General features: G+C 33.2%; 1 protein-coding gene across 3 annotated transcripts; it reads right to left on the bottom strand.

Annotated features, from left to right (window-relative positions):
* Positions 1-6,097: 6,097 nt before the first annotated feature.
* LOC106681228 (SERPINE1 mRNA-binding protein 1) lies at positions 6,098-21,883 on the bottom strand. Of its 3 annotated transcripts, none has more exons than XM_014421436.2 (4): positions 21,670-21,883; positions 21,453-21,601; positions 16,930-17,010; positions 6,098-7,338 (listed from the first exon to the last, which is right to left on the bottom strand). In XM_014421436.2, the coding sequence occupies exon 4, from the start codon at positions 7,330-7,332 to the stop codon at positions 6,136-6,138; it is 1,197 nt and encodes a 398-aa protein (XP_014276922.1). In that variant the 5' UTR covers positions 7,333-7,338; positions 16,930-17,010; positions 21,453-21,601; positions 21,670-21,883; the 3' UTR covers positions 6,098-6,135. The 3 variants fall into 3 exon arrangements, with proteins under 3 accessions (XP_014276922.1, XP_024214657.1, XP_024214656.1); XM_024358889.2 differs by having other exon boundaries at positions 21,453-21,597; XM_024358888.2 differs by having other exon boundaries at positions 21,453-21,594.
* Positions 21,884-21,941: the final 58 nt, after the last annotated feature.

The raw sequence follows: 21,941 nt of genomic DNA, 5'->3' as shown, positions 1-21,941 counted from the left end.
ACCATTCAGAATTTGAAGTGAAAGGTCACTGAGGAAGTAGGAAAGACTCTTCAGACATTTTGAATGATAGATTGTATTAGAATTTTCTCCTTTATCCATCTATCTTAACGTCCATTTTTGATTTTTTGTCATTCCGATTAGTCGTGTAGGGATCCATTATGAACGCTCTTCAACTAGCATTTATTTTTTATATCACTTAAGCAGCCAATCTGTGATTGTTGCTCTATACTGAACACTATGATATAATATTTGAGAGCTTCGACTTCTTTTCTTATTGTTTCAGGGGTTCCTTAACGAGTTAGGATTGATTGAACGATTATAAATGATCAATAAAGCAAGAATCAGTTTTTGTTTACACATTTTATAGCAATTTACTAAAAGTTTCAATTTAGAAATAGCTTTGAAAGTACTTATGAGAGAAGTTTTGAACGTTATTAATATAGAGGTAGCATTCTCAAATAAATGGGCCCTTTTTCTCCGAGCTGGAGAAATAAGAAAAGTAAAATTATAGCACAAAAGAAACAAACGATTGTCGCTATACCGCTGGTCCGGAAGAACAATGACGCAACTGTTTGTGAATTGACTCAATTCGTTGGTGGGCTCAAAAATGTATTTACTACATACTATATATATCATGTGTGTTTACTAGATGTTTGAGCCCGCCAAAACCAAGTCAATTTCACTAAATTTTATAGTTGCGGCATTGTTTTCCAGGACCACCAGCAAGTGGTAAATTTTTAAAAAATACACTAGTTGTATTCTATTTGAAAACGTTCGAAATAAACTTTACGCCCCCCGCTTTTAGTATGCACGTGAACATGACGGAATTGAACTTCCGAAGGAAACTGGTGAAAATTGCTTAATCTGTTAAACTAAAAAATACATTTCCAAAAGGTATTAATTACGACTCTGAGCATTCTAGTTTTAAATATCACTACTTTCAAAATGACCAATTGTTATTTTATTTATTTATTATCATTTTATTTTATTTTGCTGGCTATAATATTTTTGATAGTGCATAAAAATACTTACCATTTTTACTGTTTAAAAACAGTTTTTTCAAGTTTAGCTAATACGGCAGGAACCCTCAGAACTTTGTAATCTTATTCTACACTTTCTAAAGGATTTCCCCCTCTATCGTCTTACTCTACACTGTTATCTCACTAACTCGCTATTTTGTCAAATAGATATTTGATATTTCGGACAAAGTTTTTTTTAACAGATTAATGTTATAAATAACGTACATTGCGTGCAACATGGTTCTTCTATAAGTAACTGAAGTTAGAACCCAACCATTATTTTTTTTATTGAAATTGATTAGAGCCCCATAAATCGCAGAAAATTCTATAAAACTGTTCCGGACTGTTAAGTTAGGGATAACCTCAAGAATACAAATTTGTTTACACTTTACCTTTCTCATACTAATTAGGACCATTATACCATAAATTTTCCATGGTATAGAAATAAACAGAATAATGCCAACTGATTGGAGAGAAAAAACAACAGAATTATTGACCCTACAGTACATCAAAGATTCTTAGCATTGTCCATTTCTAAGAAAAATAAACTTTGTTTTTGTCTTGTCGTTTGTTTGTTACAGTTGTACAAATGGTAGAACCACGCCCAAGAACGCTACAACAATTGTAGTTTAATAGAACATTTCCTACATTTATACGATAACAGAACTCTCTGTTTTTGTTTGGTCGTTTATGTTTGTTACAGTAGTACGGATGGTAGAATCATGCCTAAGAAAGAAGCTACAACAATTCTAGAATAATAGAAAATATCCAACAACATTTATAGGATGATATTCAGTATATCAAAGATTCATAGCATTCTCCATTTCAAGCATAAAAGACCCCTTTGTTTTTGTCAAGTCAATTTATGTTTGTTACAGTTCTTGTTTGTTTTAAAAGGGCGTTTAACAGCCTGGTCATGCATCAACGCTCTGTTACAGTTCTTGAAATGACCCCCAAGAACGTGGCTACGACAATTCTAGGATGATTTTTTTGTCTAATCGATTTGCATATGTTTGTTACGTTCTAAAAATTGAAGAACTAGCTACAACAATTCTAACAGAATTTCCCAAGTTATCGAGGGAGATTATGGGATGTGTAATTCAAATAAAATATTTTGTAAAGATGTATAGAAAAGTCCCGATTGATAAATTAAAAGGAATTGGTTTACGGTATTACAAGATAATTTAATTCTATACAAAACAAATATTGGATTAGTATTCACAAAAATGAAAACCCGTTTTTAATCTTTACATTAATATTAACAAATACAAAAAACAGATACCACTTGATCTCAAAAACACACGCCCAAGAAACTGATCATATTAATGGCGTTTCTGGTATATAAAATAAAAAAAAAAAAAATAAAAAAAAAAAAAAGACCAAGTGAGTTATAAAAATTATTTCTAAAATAAAGAGGGTGACTAAAACCATCCTTAAGCTTTTACATGCCACCCCCTAATTTCTTTTTTTCTTGACAGATCTAATTGAGTACTCAAGCAAGAAAAGTATGTTGCTTTTATAAATATTTATAAAATTTTTTTAATATAATTTTTTTCCTTATAGTATATCATTAAGATTGTTAGTAAAATGATAAGGAATTATTATAAAAGTAATCCAAAAATTGAGTAATGATTTATTGAACCGATTAATTTCTCCCATACTAGAAAGTGATAATTTTAACAAGGTTATTGATATTATCTTTAGTAAAATATATAAATTTTTTTTTGATAACCACTATTACTAAACTTTTTGTTGTATTTATTATTGTAAAAATAAAAATCAATGCCTTATGCCCTTCACATTTATAAGATATGGGTATCAAACTACAAGGTTTTGAATTACCGCAAGCAGAATATAATAATCAACTTTAGCTAGTTCCGTACAGAGTGAAGTTTCCATCCTGCGAGAATTTACTAGTTCCCATAAAACTCATCTGTCAATTTATCTCATAACCAGTCACCTAACTAATATGAACACGCTTTGTAAGAGGCCTTCTGACATAGTGTATCTCTCATCTTCAATTGGAGTAAAAAATAAATCTATAAATATAAAAGGGAATGGTCGAATATTTATCTACAATAAACTTTTGAATTAATGGACCAATTTACTTGCTGTTTGTTTTTTCAAAATGTTCCCTTTCACCATGAGAAGGTTAAAAGATAATGAAATCCTCCAGTAGAAAAAAGTTATGAACAAAATTTAGCGTTTTAGGTTTGTAGCTCAAAGTATAAGTATACTATAAAGTATAAGTTTATTTCATTGTTATTGAACACCAATCAATTTGTCTCCATCCGAAGAATAAGAAAAAAATATTACTGATTCAATTAAGCTATCATATATTCACAAAAAAATATATAAAAACATGATGAGGCGGGGTGTAAAGTAGGTAACAAATGTTTTTTAGAAAAAAGCACATCATATTGAGAGTGTCGTCTCAAACTGCTATATGCAATTTTACAAGAAAATTAAAAATTGGAAATTTTTCACCTTGAAAAACATTTCAATAACCAGTCTTTCAGAGGATTTTTTTTTCCCTCTCAATGTCAATTGTTCATATAATCATTCATAACTCCTCTTCATTTTATCCATTTCCTACGTTAATAGAACCATTGGAAAGCCGAAAGTCTCCTCTTTCAACCTGCATCAACTAAATGTAGATTTATTACCCTTATAAGGGCAAATTTGGTTTTAAATTAAGAAACAAAATTCAAACGTTTTATTTTATATCTCCGGTTTGCACCCTTTGGTGCAGTTTATAGAGTCATAATCACTAACCACATCCAAGTTTAGTAGGGATATGCATGATCTTTGGTTTAACATATTACACCATGTTAAATGGAGAAACTCATGTTAAATGGATAAATATTTCCTTCTTGTACCATGTTAAAACGATATAACATGTTTGAGAATCTGTTACTAGGACTGTTAAATAGAGAATGACGTCACGCAACAGGCCAGCTGAGCTGGTCACTGTTTTATTTGCTGTCGTGTTAGCTTGTCACCAGTTAATACTTGAATGAAGATTTTTTTTTATCTTAAAAATGATGAAAAAGCGCCACTGTCCTCCACCCCTAGGATATTTATTAATACAATTCTTGTGTATACAAATGTCCACTACTTATATGTTTCAAAAACTGAAACTTAGCTTCAAAGGTTTAGAAAAACTTTTAGTTTTTCTACCTCTTTGACCACTGTGTAGAGCACCATGGTGAGATCTTGTAGGAATGCCTTCAACTGGCAGTACTTCAGTAGTTACAAATAGAATTAAAATAAAATTTTCCATCAACTTAATAAGAAATATTATTAAAGCTCTTCTTTCACCCTGATCAGATGACTTTCATAGCAATAAAAAAAAAGCAAAAAAAAAAAGCGAAACTCTACCACAGTGGTTTTTAAACTTTTTTCGCTGAGGCACCCTTCTTGGATTAAAAAAGCAAAAACCATTGGCTCAATTATCCTTAGAGTGTTTGAATATGTAGAAAAGAAGAAAAAACAGTCTAAAGTAAATGCTTGAATTTTGATTTTTTCCAGTACTTCAGAATGTGGCATTCACTGATTAAAAAATGAATTTTCATCTAACAAAAATTGAAATATTTTTCCTAGTGAATATGATGTTTATTCCCAATATACACAAGTGAAACTCATTCAATTTATATAAGGTTACATTTAGACAATATCTTCCCTAAACATTAATATTAACTAAATATTAATATAAACAAGTTGTAATTATAAAAATTTGTAAGTATTTTCCTCACTGGTTACATTAAGAAATAATAATAAAAAAATTATAATTATAAATGGGTAAAAGAAAGCATTATCCTCACTGTGTTATAGGATGTTTCAGAAGGAAATTTCAGTAATTCAGAGAGGTGTGGTTTTCCAACAATGTTGTTTCTAATATTATGACAAAATTAATAATATGGATATAATACACAGTGTTCCTGGATTATTTACTATTTTCCTGTGTTTTTCAGACTGGTAGACACTGTGGTAACACAACTTGAGATAGACAAAACAATAACACCTATTTAACGTTCAAGACTGATACAATTAATTATAGATGATTAACTTTTATGATTATCATAAAAAATGAAAATGATAAAAAAAACGATTTCCACTTTCTTATACAGCTTCTGAGAATAACCAATTTTGAACTAAATATTCATCATAAATACTATCGAAGAAATATATTAATCCATGTATTGTCTCTATTATATGATTCTTGAATAATTCTGGCCTTACTTAATTTAAAATCTAATAACTTAAAAGTTTAAAATAACAAATAAATACATTTATTATTCTAAGTAGAGCCTATGGGTGAAAAGAAATCAGATGAAGGATTTGAAAGAGACAGAGTAATAAAAACTCATGATTTCTAACTCAAATTATATATTTTAAAAAAATTAAACAAACACAAAATAAATAAACAGAGCCATATACAAATGCCTCAGAAGAGTTTACAGCAATCAAAAAGTATGGCAATGTCACAAATTCCCAAGATACATTTTTATGGCTACCATCAAAGCCATATGAACATCATTGAAAACAAACATGGCTATTTCCTAAATTGTATTAAACAATAGAAGTAATGGAGAAATAATTATATAATCATTAAAAATTTCATTTTAATTCACATTATTGTTATTGTATAAAAATAATAATTCTTATCCTTATTTCAATAACAAAAGCTCTTACCCAAGAAACAAACAATTGTAAAACAGAAAACAGTAGAGTTAATACTTAAGCAATTAGTTAATACACTGCTAAAGTCCTAAATCAGTTAAAGTTGAGAGAAATTAATTTGAGAAAAGCACTAAACATAAAACAAAAACAACTAAAAATTAACTATGCTTTTATAAAAAAAAAGTTATATTTCTTTTAACTTAAATGTTTTTATTGATTATAAATATAATTTTAATAATTAAGAAACGAGGAATGGGGGAATTGGGACTAATTCTACATGACTACTATTTTTTTTTATATATAGTTATACAAAAAACTCCAGAAAGCTAAATGATGGAGGGGAAAAGTTAAAAATACAAAATATTCTACTTCAAAAAGTTTTTAAATTAAAAGAATCAATGTAAAAGCATTTAATGTAATAAAAGATATTTTCTTAAGCAAGAGATGGAAAATCTCTTTCATCATATACTTTCGGGATCTCAATCAATGTGCGGTTATTTGCTGTGGTACTTTGAAAAGGAGAGTGAGAACCACGACCAGACTGAACGGCTGCAGCACTACCACGCCCAATACCACGACCCCTTCCACTACCAACGTTCCTTGTATCCTTGAAACGAATATCAATTTCTATAATCTTCTGCCTACCAACTCTTTGTGGGTATTCACCCAACTCGTATTCATATTCTTCTCCTTCATTATCTTTTTTCTTTTCAAGTGCATACATTTTCTTCCACTGAGACAGATCCTCACCTTCTCCGGCTTTCCGAATATTATAAGTCGGTTGTTTACGGGGCGTTTTCAATGCCTTCCACTCATCTAATGTCAATTCTTTTTTCTCTTCTTCTTCTTCTTCTTCTTCTTCTACATTAGTCGTAGTATTGGTTACGACTTCTTCCTCATTATTTGTTTCATTATTTTCAATAGTAGGTTCCTCGACCTTTTCTGAGATCCACCCTTCCTCAGCTGAATAGGGGTTTTTTAAATTCTCAATGTCATCACGCAGGTTACCCCAATTATGTGCACCAGATCCATCACGCTTATCAATAGACTTAATGCCAGTTTTGTCTGAACCTGACTGCCTGTCATATTCTCTTTTCCCCCTACTATCAAAAGTGGCCCGTTGGGATCCTTTCCAACCTCCTCCTCTAGTACCACCACCTCGAACAAAAACACCACGTGGTAAACCTCTTCTAGCATTTTTTCCTCTTTCTACTGAATCTCCCTCAAACCCAGAACCTACATGATAATCCTTTTTCTCTTTGTCTCCAAAATCATCATTATATTGATGGTAATCTGAAACATCATCTGAATAATGCTTATTGTTGTTCTCAACAATAGTAACGTGCTTCTTTGTTACCTCAGTATCCTTTTGCTTAGATTTGACAACTTCCTTATCCTTATGCGTAATAACTTCCCCTTTATTCGATTCCTTAATGATTTTATTGGACTTATTTTTTGAGAAATCCTTAGTTTTATTCACTTTCTCACAAATCTTGGATTTCTTTTTTGCTTCTGTTTCCAATTCTCGACGTTTTAATAATTCAACGGGATCGATTTCTTCCTCTTCAATGCCATTCAAAGCAAATCTGTTCTTCACAACACCAATACTATACTCAGTTGCCGACATCATTTACGCCTGAAAATCAAACAAATAGATTACCTAAAAGCGAACTTTAAAACAACAGTTTCATTTGATGATTCCTAAAACTCGCTAGGTAAAAATTATATTTCTTTAGTAAAATATAAAGCTGCACAATAAATTAAATGAAATTTTATAAATATATTCATAAAAACCTAATGTGTCACACGTATCATACAACTTCTAATCACCACCCTACTTGGGGTTGAAATTAATCCTAGCTCGGTTTAAACAGCAACTTCTTACATATTCACGATAACAAAACATGAAAAAGTTTATCTATCATTTCAATTACTAGCATTTACACATTCAGTTTGCTAATGTTTTTTAATCACTTTCCATTAGCTAGAACGATTTAATTGTTAGGTATTAATTTTTCTATAACCTTTGGCTTTCTATAGGCATGTCATAAATCAATATTACTATTTTTATTTCCGGCAATTACTTTTCAACTTGGGAAAGTAATTTTCCTTTTATCTCTATCAGTTAGTTATTCTAGTTCTAAATTCTTTTGTACTTAAGCATTTATCATCCTTTATTACTTCAACAATAATAGATAGATGAGGGTTTCAAATAAACAATATTAAATACTTAGCAAAAATACGGAATGGTATTACCCCAGCTATCGTGCTAATCTAAAACTCACTGTGTATGGGAGTCCACTATGTGCTAATTTCAAACTTCTCATTACTTTAAAAATTTTCTTATATATATTAGCAAAATTTTAAATATATAAATATACACCCAATTAACAGCACCCACTTTTTGAGGCTGGGTAGACCCTGGAGTTAGTAGCACAGTACCTTAACAATGAGCTAGCCACTCCCACATATGCATTCTATACAAAAATAAATGGATTATATATGTCATGGGTTATAATGTTAGATTAATTTTTTTAAATCAATAAATTTTCCTATTTCACCTTGGCCATTCCTACATGGCTAAGTTTAACCTATCAGAAGTATAACTAAGGTGAGCCATTTAAATCAAAAGTATAACTCTTAATAGAGTAGTTACACTAAATATTAACAGAAATTAGGTTTTTAATTAGAACTAAGGTCCTAGTGTATTATGTCAAGTCATAGACAGCTAAGATGGAAGATGCTAATAGGCAACAGGCTGATCCTATGATGATAATAACTAATTATCATAAAAGCTTGCCACGACAAAGATCTCCAGATCTATTTTAGAGTTAATAAAACAGAGAAGTCATCTTAACTATTATGGCATTGGAGAGCTACTAACCCTTCAGAGTAAAAATTATCATTCAGCTATAAATCAGTAACTCCTGTTTGATAAGTGGGAATATAAAAAGAGCTACAGGGAAAATTTTACCCGTTTATAAGAAAAAATAGATACCAGTACATCCCTAATGTGGCTTTGTAGGGGTATCCTATTTTTCAAAACAGAAGGATTAGCTTTCCCCAATCAGGGCCTAATGATAGCTACCAGGACCTACAGAAACCATATATGTGGAGATACCATTGTGGAATCATGTCGGCTATGTAGAACAGCATCAGTCAATTCAGCACATTACATCAGGCAGTGAAGTGCTTACTGGGAAGGAATATTACAACAATATGGCTAAAATCATCTACCAAGAATTGGCTAAAAAAATTTTAATTCTGAATATATGTTCTTATTTCAAGTACAGCCCACAGGCGATCATTGATAGACGGGATGTCAAGCTGTATTGGAACCAGCCCATCATCACAGATCACACCATTCCTTACAGCAAGCCTGAAATTTTGCTTATCTCTAAGAGAAAAGATATGAAAATGTAATAGAAATAGGTGTGCTATCAGGTGACAACCTTTATAAGCTGGAAGCCCAAAAAATTCAGAATTATCAGGATTTAGGTGAAGAAATAAAACAATTATATAAACTTGAGAGAGTCAGAGTGCTACCGTTGATTATCTCTTTCAATGGTTTGATCCCAGAGACAACACTGGAGAGCATTAAGGATCTTGATCTTTCATGAAAAATTCTAAATGCAGAAAGCAGTGTTTGCTCGGGACGGCGAGCATAGTCAGGAAATTTATCAATATTAAAAATTAAACTTTTCTAGTCCCACCCTTGGACCTAGGTCCTACTTATGGTAGGTATGTGCTACTTATGCTGGGAATAAGGAATCTAAATAATAAAAAATTATTATTTAATGATTAATTATTAATAATCATTATACGTATGAAAAAATTATACTTATTTTTAATTATCTTGAGAATCATGTACTCTTTGGTTAAACTAAAATCTCTGAGCAGTTAATATTCTAAGCCATAATGTGTAAGTGGCCAAGATATTTTTGTGAAAAAAGATGTTTTGTCCAATATATTGTGAACAATGAATTTTACACATTGTTTATTTGTTTCTATACAAACATATGCTTAACTGTTTTGTTAGAATTCGATAGCATAAAAACTTAGTGAGGAGTAAAACTGCCTTTCGAAATATTAACTTTTTCTTCTTCTTTTTATAATAATCATTGTTATGGTTGTTCCATGTTATCTACATATGCCAGATAGATGGTCAAACAATAATTAAAATCAAATTTTTGATTATCACTTAAGCTATGATAAATCATAAGTCAGAAAAAAAATCTATATATCATTAAAATCAATACATTATTCTATTTGGAGATATTTCTAAGGAACTCTCAAAGACAGAAAAGATAATAAAGGTATCTTACAAAATGATGGTTAAGGTTACAAGTATCTAAAATGAAGTATTTTCTACTTCAAGTGCTGCAATTGTGCAAAATTTATAAATTAGATTTTTTAATGGAAATACATGTTTTGAAGTCCCTAGAGTCCTTCTAAATAGATAAATAGAGTCTCACAAAATAGTCTATATGCGTGTGTTAGATTAAACTCCCCATGCCAATGTAGAATTAAATGGTCTTTAATATCAGATAAATCTTATGCTTATTGAAATAGTTTGTGAAATGGTGAAAAGTGGATGGCGTCTCTACTTCTACCATAACAGATTTGGAGAAAGGGCAGCTAAGTACCATCAACCTTGCAGTTGGATGACAGCTGGGACTTTAAACTAGGAGCAGCGGTGAACGAGGCGGGTTTCGTCACCGAAATTACCAACTGCCTACTTTTTATCGTTGAAAAAAAGTCTGGGACCAGATATCTGGTAGATACAGGAGCCACTATATCTGTCTTTCCGGTGAAGAACAAGAAAGTAAAGCCGAACATGCAGTTCACCTTGTAATAAGCGGCCAATGGCACGCCCATTCCCACATATGGAAGAATAGTCCAGAACCTCGATCTCGGTCTTCGGAGACAATCAAAATTATATGGAGGTTCATTATAGCAACCGTGAGTCACCCAATCATCAGTGCAGATCTACTATATCACTATAATATTATGGTAGATCTCGCTGGCGGACCAGTAAATAGGATTGACGACATGTGGAAGATTAGCTAAGGTGCCGGTGCCGGTGCCGGTACCAACCGGTGAATAGTACACAGCCTTGCTACACCAGTTCCCTAGCATTACACAACCAACATCCTTTGTCAAAGAGCCAAAACACGACGTCGTCCACCATATAGAGAGAATCACGGAGTCCCAGTCACAACCAAAACACGCCGCCGGAGAGGTACAACGCCGACAAGCGAGAATTCGCACAAATGATTGAAGAGGGAATTTGGAGGCCGTCTAATAGCTCTTGGGCCAGTCCACTACATATAGTGGAGAAGAAGAATGGATGTATACGGCCCTGCGGACCTACACAAGTAGAGAAAGTCTTGCGGCGACTTGAGGGCCATGGTCTCACTTTGAACCTGGCGAAGTGTGTCTTCTCTCGCCAGGAGGAAGTCGCATTCTTAAGACACATGGTCGACACCACTGGCGTTAGCACTCTTCCGGCCAAGGTTGAAGCTATTGCATCATATCCCAGACCGACTACGATAAGGGCCCTGCGACGTTTCCTGAGTATGTTTAACTTTTACCGTCGTTGCATACCCAGAGCGGCAGATTTGCAAGCTCCACTCAACAAGTTCCTCACTGTGGCGAACAAGAATGATAAGAGACCAATCACCTGAGAAGAAAAATCCATCCAAGCATTTGAACGCTGCAAAACTGCCATTCAGAATATGCTGTAGTGCTAAGACATCCTAGAGAGAATGCTCATCTAGTCTTAGTATGCGACGCCTCCAGTAGCGCCATGGGAGCAGTTTACAGCAGAAAGAGGGTAACGTTTGGCGACCTCTCAGATTTTTCTCTAAGGCGTTCACCCCAGCGCAGAAGAAATATGCCACATATGATAGGGAGCTCTAGGCAATCCATTGAGCCATCAAGCATTTCAGGCATTACCTGGACGGGCGACATTTTGAGATATGGACGGACCACAAACCGTTGGAATATGCTTTCCATCAAAAGCCAGATACAGAGACACCCATCCAGATTTGTCTGGTTAATTTCATTAGCCAGTTTACGACTGACATTCACCACGTATTCAGCTTCAATGGATCAAACCTCTCGGTACTATAATGTCAGTCCTCTGTGAGACCTCCACCTCTCAGGCGCTGCCATAGGTTCCTAAGTCCATGCGAGAAGAAATCTTCCTCCGTCTCTGCATGGGCTCAACCATCCTGGTATTCGGGCCTCATGACGGCTAGTAATGAACGCTGATGTCCCGAGATGGGCTCGGTATTCTATTGCATGTCGGAAATCGAAATTAATCCATCACACTCAGCAAAATGATGGAGACAATTCAGGTACAGAGTCGGATGCAATTCCTCCAATGTACTCAAGATTCAGTTGGCAAAAGAGCTAGGGAGAAAATGCTTAACAGGGACAGATCAGGAGAAGCAAAACCAAGAACCAGCAGCCACCGAGAAGACTGCAAGTGTCATGGTTGCGCGAAAGTGGGCATCTGGTGGCCCAGTGTCCCCAAACTCGGTGTTTTGAGTGTGGAAAAAAACGCAACGCCCGGCAGTGCCCATACATATATCGAAGAAGGAATATGGACGAAGGCGAGCCAATGGAGGTCAATGCCCAACATGTACAGGGGAAAAGCCTTCGGCAAAGAATGAGCGGGTCTGAATGTGAGTCAACAGAAGTTTCAGGAGTATTGGAAACTCAAGACATAGTGGATGAACAAAGGAAGCATCATGAGCAAAGGATCAGCTCCTTTGCTCATGATGCTTCCTTTGTTGAGGAAACACATAGACGCAAGGACCAGGAAGAAGAAAGGCAGATATGGCAGAACACCTCATACCCCTCAACAATTTGCTAAGGAAGGGTAGTACGATAGTAATGACACCAGCCTATTGAAGACAATATACAAAACTGCATAGATTAATTGCAGAAGGAACCAGTACTTGCATTTCCTGACTTCCAAAAGCAATTCCTGAAGAACAGGAATCCGCTGGAGAACAGAACTGGGAGGAGACATCTGCAGAAAAAAGTTCCAACAACAAAAGACCAACAGAAATGGAAGTACTTGAGGAGGCCATCAATGAGAAGAGACGGCAGATAATTTGGAAGACAAAAACCAAGGGGTTGCTGAAGATGGAACATAGCAAGTATGGTGGTAGTTCGTTTACGATGATCTGGTCTCAACCGGGTGTTAAAGAGGACCAAATCTGCAGAGCGCTGGAAGAAGGATCTAATGCCGGCAAGATCCACCATTTATATGTCGGAAACGCGACAGTGTGGAAAAAGATCCAGTGGCTATGGAGAATAGAAAAGATCGGTGTAGACCGATCATTTATTCAATGCATATCGATGGTAGATACCTTGAGAGACCCGGAACATCAAAAGGAGGTAACCTTGGCATATCACCAAGGAAAAACTAATCATTGTGGGTTGAACGAGACTCTACAAACATTACAGCGCAAATATTTCTGGGGGGGCATGAAATGAACAATTTAGGAAATTCTTGGAGAGTATTCTTCCGACAACCTTTTCCCTTTAGTTTTCATAACCAACACGTAATTTTCTTAATTCTTTAAGCAAATTTAATTCAATACACTTCCACACTATATAATTTAACATTTTTACTTGTATCATATAGAATGATTTCAAAGTTATAGAGCAATATCAACTAAAAAATGTTGTAATCTAAAAATATTTAAAAAATCTATATATTTTTGTACACACATTTTCTCTTCTAGGTCTCTCTTGACCCCACGTTAAGTGGTCACTCAAAAACATAAGTTATAAGTAAATAATAAATCAAAGTATAATTAAATATACGAATTATATCACTAAAATTTTTTTACTAGATAAAAATAAAATAACATTTTATAAATGAAACTTGAATCCACAATTAACATTTTGTTAACATATGTTTTCCCTTCTTGATTTAAGACCACTAGCTGACTGAGAAAAATTGCCTTGTTAGTGGAGGACATTGGTTATAAGACACATGATTTGAGTAAGGGGTGAAATGAGCAACAAAATCTTGTTGGTTTGAGTAACGGGTGAAATGAGCAACAAAATCTTGTTGGTTTGAGTAAGGGGTGAAATGAGCAACAAAATCTTGTTGGTTTGAGTAACGGGTGAAATGAGCAACAAAATCTTGTTGGTTTGAGTAAGGGACTCTCATTCAGTTCGGGTCCCCTAATCTAGTGTGCAGAGGGCCTTATAACACTTTTTTTAAGTCAATGCTTAAAATGCATAAGTGTTTTAATAAGAAAATGTAAGTAGATAAGGTTTTTTGAATCCTTTTCTGTTGATGGGGAGGAGGGAGATTTTCTCTGATGATGACTCTCTTTCTGTTTTGAGTCCCTCTAACCTTGTGTGCAGAGGGCCTTATAACATTTTTTATGGGACCTTATAACAATGCTTAAAATACTTAAGTTTTTTAATAAGAAATTGTAATTAGATAAGGTTTTTTGATCCTTTTCTGTTGATGATCCTTTTCAGTTGATGGGAGATTATGGACATATGCATTGAGAAGAGAAATGCATTAACACCAACTAAAAAATTGATTATCATAAGATTAAATGCCATGAAAAGAAATCTGGAAGCCAAGGGTGTGCCTGGAGATTTTATAGTGGCCATAAAATTAGCCTACCAAGGAGAGAGGGCAGTGGTAAGAATGTAAGTGGAACCTTTTTAGAGGAGATAGTTTAAACCCCCCTCTTCCTCAAATTTTTTAATAATTTTATGGATGAAATCCACAAAACTGCAAGCACTCAACTACAGTAAAGAAAGCTGGACCATGTTGGACAGGCATACAAGTCACATAACAGCAACGGAAATGATATTGTTACGAAGATGTATTAAGAAGACTAACCAAATTAAGCAGTTAAACAGGAACTGAGGAGAGGTTCTACTGGATAGAGCTCCTTGACGCCAGTAGTGGCGTATAGGAAGATAAAGAAGAAGTGATTTTGGATCGTAAATTTAAATATTTTAAATAATAGGAATTTAAAGATAAAATTCTCAAGGTAAAAACAACAGTAATTTTGATTATTTTAGATTTAAGCTTTTCTTACCTGGGTTAATTTATGATATATGAGAAATAATATTTCTTATATAACTTATGTTTTTAATGTAATGTAAGTATGTTTTTCTCTAAGTTTGAACTAACCCTGCAATCAATTAGCAACAGAACTACATATTTAAAAATCAAAAGGTTTCCAGTTATAAATCTTTTTAACATTTCATTAATGCTGAAATTGAGAAGGATTTAATATAAAGTTATTTTTATGTATACAAATTTTAAATCTCAGATGCAATTTTATTTTTTTATATTGTGCAAAGTCGATCTAATTGAAAATAAATGGAGACCTATAAAAGATAGGTCAATAGCATAATACTTTTGTTAGCATTAAATCCATTCACAATGAAATTGAAATAAAATTATCATTACTAAATTAAATATATTTTAATGAGAAAATAATACCACAATATACACACATATATAAATATAAATAACATATATATAATAATATAATATATATAATATAATAATATAAATGTACAATCCGTTTAGATTTAGATTTTGAGCAGTGCAATGTTGTAGAAAATAAGTTTTATTATTTGATTTGTAGTCAATAATGTTCTTTTGTACCTAAATAATTTATAAATGTAACTCTGAATAAAACACCTCTGTTATGGGCAACCCTACTTCAGACATGGGACTACTTGGATTTCCTTTGAGGTCTGTTTGGAGTTGGCATCCGTCAGAGAAACATGTACTCCTTCTCCTTGTCTTTTGTTATAAAACACTCCCTGCTCCACAACACGTAATAATGAAAAACATGTATAAGTTTTTCTGCAAAAAGTCATGTTTTTTTTTAGACCTCCTGGATGACCCCTAAAAAAATATACTAGTAGAAAACCTATCTACGTCAAGTTTTTCTGGAAGTTTAAATGATCCAATTCAACCAAGAATGCAATCAGGTCTTCACTTAGTCACTTCGGAAGATGCCTTAACTTGAGAATCAAGTATTTTTGAGTACTTACTTTAACATCATTCCACTTTCCCTTCTCCATAGCGCATAACAATCTGAGGGGACTGGTTCCCCTCAGTTTTTCACTCGGTCTAGTCTGGAGGCTTTTGTCCTCTGCTAACAGACCCTTATCCTTTTCCATGTTGAGAGATTGGTTCCTTCCAGTGTTGTGGTAACATCGAAATACTGGGGCTGTTTATAGACTGCCCTCTATCTACCCTAGCTCTTCTTTTCAATCCTATGTATCATTCCTGCCTATCATCTTACACTGGTAACACTGAGAATGATTGAACAAGCTGTATCAAGCCCTTAGGGGGCCTTAATAACTCCCTCAATACATCCTAAATATCATTTAAATCCATATTAAAAAGTAATAAAATAAGCTAATGCATGGACTTGTACTGAAAAGAGATCGAAAGAAACATGAAGCACTGCAATAAAAGAAATTAAAATCTTATTCAAAATATTGTCAGTTTATTCTGACAATTTATCTTAAAAAATAATAATAACGTGAAACACAATGGTGAAAGAAGGGTCTTGGCTTCAGTACTTTGTAAGGAAGAGCTGTTTTTAGAATAACGGTTATACAAGGAGGTCATTTTTTGAAGATCATACTTAATCACCAGATATTTCCCCAATTAAGGGTACTCGCTCACTTTATGAGGTTTGATGGACCCTAGGAGGGCTACAGAACACATAGGCTAGACTCACGGATACGGTATAACAGAAAATAATTAAATGCCACAGCCGGATTCGAACCCAGGTCCTAGGAGTTAGTAGCATAGTCCCTTACCACCATGCTCCAAAAAAAAAAAATAAATAAATTAAAAAACAAATTTCATAACATCTTTTGGTCACAAAAAATCATCCTGAATTCATATAGAAACATATGAATAACAAATATAGAGTAAATGAATATCAGTAATGTTTTATATTTAACAAAAAAAATTATAGGCTGATGACAGAGGAATTTAGTACAGTGGTAGTACTAGTAGAACAGTGTTCGAAGGAAATGCTGAAGGGAATTGTCAGTATGCAGTGGTACTACATTCCTCTGTTATCAGCCTTATCTAGATTAATACTTACGTTATAAGGAACTTCTCTAGATTAATACTTCTAACATTATGAGTTAATAATTAAATAAAGATTTTTTAAAGAAAAGTGTAAATGGTTACCAGTTAGTTTTTTTTTCAATCCTTGTGGATGGTAGGCCAGAAGAACTTATTGGTTGAACTGGTTTTGATATTCAGTTTTTTCTACAAAAACAAAATCACATAAAATAAATAACAGCAATGACATTAACATATTAACTGAATTAAGAAATATTTTTAAAGCATATAGATGATGAGGGGATAGGTCCTGAAAACAGAATTTTTGGCATATCACCATACAACCCTTAGCTAAGGTAATTAATTAACTTCTGTAATAATAGATATTAATCTTTATATAATTTTTTTTTTTTTATTTAAAAATAATTGTCTTCACCCCAATACCAATAGAGCCATTGGCCCGCTCCCAATGTGTATTTTAATGTGGAAAATCAATTGTGGACCAAATCTGCAGTTCCGACCTAACTAGAGAAAGGACATGAATATAAGTTAAAAGACACACCATCTCTACTCGACTTCAGGGCTGCAAATGATTTTGTTATCTCTTTGTGACGAATATATGAATATGCAAATATTCATCAAAAAGAAATTTATCGAGCAATGGAGGAACTTCAGCTCATACTTATGGTGAGGCTGATGATGAATGAGGTATTGTATTCAGTGTGCTTTAGAGCTGATCTATTTGGAGAATTTCTAACAACAAAGGGGCTATGGAAATGCAACATACTCATATGACTTATTCAATACTGAGAAAGTTGTGAGAGAATCAGGTAATACTTGCTGGGTAGACAATGTTCGACTGGAGTGTGCAGTTTTCAGCTTGTGCGGACATCAACACCATTGGGCTCTTTTAACGTGCAGCCAGGAAAGCATTTCTGGCACTGGTGGGTAGAGCAAGGAAACTTGGGGTGAAGGTGAATGAATCAGGCAAAAATTAATTATATGTTGATAAAGGCAATACTTTGGCGTAATGAGATGGTGGTCTTCATAAACTACACCTTTGAAAAAGTCATAGGCTTGAGTATTTGGGCTCAATAGGTCACTCGAAACAATAGTCTAGATATCAGAAGAAAAATAATATGCACAATTACAACTTTATAGGACCACAACCTGTCCAGTGCTAACACAGATCGGGGGCTTGGACTACAATTAAGAGCAGTGAGCAAAATCTTTTAATGTTTGAGCAGAAATTCCTTCAGATATTTGGAGGAAGGTTGGTGGATGGAACAAGGAATAGATGTGCAAACTGAGAGATTTACGATTTCTTTAAAGAACTGAATGTTATTCAGGCTATCAAACTAGCCTGATCATGGTGAGCAGGGCATGTGGCATACAAATGTGAAGGAGAGTTACCCAAAAGCTTTATGTTGAGCCTCTCTATCATTGAGCAATATTCAGGGGAAACCAGGAATTTGAAAGAAGAAATTTTAAGCTTGAGGATACTCCAAGATCAGGTCCTCCTACTTCATCAGTGACTGAAGAAAACATAAATGATCTTCAGAAATTACTTGAGGCAGACAGGGGGGTCATTAGACATTAATGGAACAGCAATATTATTCTGCTTGATTATCTTCAAGTTTAGAAGCTTTCTACCCTTTGGGTGCCCCATAGCTTAACTGAAACTCAGATGGCAAATCGTGTCACATAATGCTGTGAAAAGCTGAAGAATTTTAAAAGTGGAAAAGCCTCTAATAGAAGTAGGTTAGTGACAGGTGATGAAACTTGTATTGGGTTGTAAAATAAGTTCATGGCGTTTTTCAATATTTTAATTTAATCCTCTCTGTGTTTATAAAATCATGTTTACTTGGTCAATAATGTTTACATATTCTAAAAAAGAATTAGTTAAGGTGCTTTTAAGTATCAGTTTCAACCGAGATTCCTTATCTCTAAGTAGTATTTTGCTTGCTCAAAATGGAAGAGAAAAAAATTCATTTTCGTCGTTATATGATTTTTTATTTCCAAAAAGGAAAATCCGCTGCACAGAGGGTTAACAAAATTTGCAGTGTGTATGGCAATGATGCCTTAGTAGAAAGCACAGTCCAAGTGGTTATCTCGGTTCAGAACCGGAAATTTTGACTTGGAAGACGCAAAGCACTCGGGTTGTCTTTTAACTGTTTATGTTGACCAAATTCAAGCATCGTTCACAGACAACCATCACTCTATGACATGGGATATCAAAGAAACGCTTAACATATTTCATGTAAGTGTCTCAAATCATTTGGGGGTTACGGGATATGTTTCTCAAAAGGATATATATGGGTTCCTCATAATTTGACGAGAATTTATTGGGCCTCATATCAATTAGCGATTCTCTCCTGAAACACAATGTTAATGATCCATAAAGAGGTTGTTAACTAGGGATGAAAATTGGGTCCTGGACAATAATATGGTGAGGAAAAAGTCCTGGGGGAAACGAAGTGACCCGCCATTAACGGCTCCAAAAGCAGTATTACATCCAAAAAAGGTTATGCTTTGCATTCGGTCAAATTGGAAAGGTGTCCTTTAATTTGAGCTCCCCTCCCCCACAACCAGAACATTAATTCTGCAGTTGGAACAATTAAAAGCAGCGGTTGAGAAAAAGCTTCCAGCATTGGCTAATCGTAAAGACATAGTTTTCCATCACAATAATGCCCGTTCTCAAGTGTCTTTGTAGACCTGGCAGAAATTATTGGAGTTTGGCTGGGACGTGATCCCCCACCCATCCTATTCACCAGACCTTGCCCCAACAGATTTTCACTTATTTCAGACCCTTCAAAACTCTCTTAACAGGAAACACTTTAATTCGGTCAAGGACTACCAAAACGCACATAGAGGAGTTCATTGCGCAAAAATTTGAGAGAACGGAATTAAAAAAAATTACCTGAAACATGGTAATGGATTAAAATGGGTCATATATAAATGATTAAAAATATTTACAAGAATCTGAAGTTTTTATTGAAATCATCAGTAAAAAACACAACGAACTTATTTTACAACCCGATATTTACTACAACAATGTCCCAATTAAGACTCCGAGTAAAGTATGTATGAGAATGACTATGTTCTAACTGCAAAATTAAACATTCATGACATAAAAACAGGGTAAACTATGGCATATACACAATCAAATATAAGTTCACAGCTTCAAGATGCTATCCAAAAAAAAAAAAAAAAAAAAGGAAAAGAAAAAAAGTTAAGTGACAAAATCTCCATATTACAGTAAATTCTAACTTTTAAATTTTGTTTCTCAAATTCTCTGCATAACAATTGATTTTCTGTTTTTCATTGTTTTAAAACTAAAATTATTTTTTTACTGATAATTTTCATCAAGTTGAAGTGTGGCTCAAGTGCATAATCATCCTGTCATTTCAGTAAAATTCTATTAGTGGCTTCCCTATAACACACAGCATACTAATCTATCTTTGAAGAAAATATTAAAAATGATATAACTGAAATGTATTGATACATTATTTTTATCATATAACAATGTATACCAATACATACGATATATAACTATACCATGTAAGGCACATTATAATAACCAATGGAATAAGCGAAAAATCTGATAACACTTATAGAAATTAACATCCTATCTAAGAAATTTTGAGATGCCATGGCAATGGGCATACCTTATATCAGGTACAGCATGATTACGCAGTTTAATAATTTGTAAGGTACTAAGGTGAGAAATAAGTCTCATTCTTATCTTGACAGAGCCAACAATTTTTTTGGAGATAAAGTTTATTTTATACATTATATGATGATTAAGGCAGAAAAGAGTACTTAAGGGAAGCAAATTTTCTTATATTGTTTTAGAAGATATGTTATTAATAGTAAAAAACATGATACCGTCTGATAAATCAACAAAAAAAAAAGGCTAATAAAACAACACTGCATAAAGAAAAGATAAGTATATAAAATAATATGCAACAAACATTCAGGCAAATAGTTTAAAAATCAGATAAATGATTAACATATTGCATTATCAAGCAAATAACCTTTGATAAACTGTTTAACAACACCCTTCACTTTATTAATAAAAAAACAAAACTGCATTATAATTAATTACTTCAAAATTAATTTTTATAAAGTAAAATAAACTGTTTCAAAGATGACAAAGACTTAAAAAAATATTGGACTTTCTTTCTTCTAATATAATCAACAGTCATTGGTTTAATGCTAAGCCACATATGTAACCAAATTAACCACATGTGGAAACATAACAAAGGCATAACTTTTTTCACAAGCTCATGACAAATAAAAATCACAAACTATCAATTGTATAAATAATTAATTATTCATGATATTTTGTAATGTACTCAAGACTCAAGTGAGGCCTATATAGTTTATCTTCATAAATCATAAAAATAAATAATACAAAACTATCCAGACGAAACGAACTTCTTATAATTTAACGATTATAACAAATTAGAGTAAAAAAAGAAAAAAAAATTAAAATAAATCAACAATGGAAACTTTTATCATCGTATGATTTTAGGCTGTTATGGCCAAGAGGTCTAACTGTTAGCTGATAAAATATATTCTAATAATATTCGAAGAATTTAGTGCTTTAAATATTAACAGATACGAGTAAAACAATACAAAATTACCTGAGTAAAAAACTGATAAATTCATTTTCATTGATGCCAAAATGAGTACAGGAACAGGTAGGTAGGTACCTCGCGCCAAACTACTCACTCGTCGAAAACATGAAGACGCCAGAAGTAGCCTCTTGGCAGTTCACAGCAAAACCTACTAACTTTTATATGATAGGCCTTAAAATTATTAAAAAGTAAATAAAATTAAAAATTTCAATAAATAACAAACCAAAACATTAAAGAGGCAGTCCTAAATCACCACAACAAAAAGCACTACTTTTTTGGTTCTCTTCAGAGTTTTCTTGCTTTAAAAGAGCACTTAAATTTTCGTAACATGGTATACGAAAAAATATCTATAATATGTAAACCGCATGCAGCTAGCTTTTTTAATGTTAGTATTAAATCCTGATTTTAAATGTGTTTTTTCTTGTTTTTTTATAAATTTAAAATATGACAACTTAATACATATCTTGAGATGTGAGAGTATTTAAAACAATGCCT

Source organism: Halyomorpha halys, unplaced genomic scaffold, assembly GCF_000696795.3.
Source record: "Halyomorpha halys isolate HHAL.00 unplaced genomic scaffold, Hhal_1.1 Scaffold320.1, whole genome shotgun sequence".
NCBI classification, from domain to species: domain Eukaryota; kingdom Metazoa; phylum Arthropoda; class Insecta; order Hemiptera; family Pentatomidae; genus Halyomorpha; species Halyomorpha halys.
This window is presented reverse-complemented; position numbering and strand designations above follow the sequence as displayed.

Bases quoted from the DNA above. Each gene is read 5' to 3' on its own strand.
- LOC106681228 (XM_014421436.2), bottom strand. From the start codon at position 7,332: ATGATGTCGGCAACTGAGTATAGTATTGGTGTTGTGAAGAACAGATTT.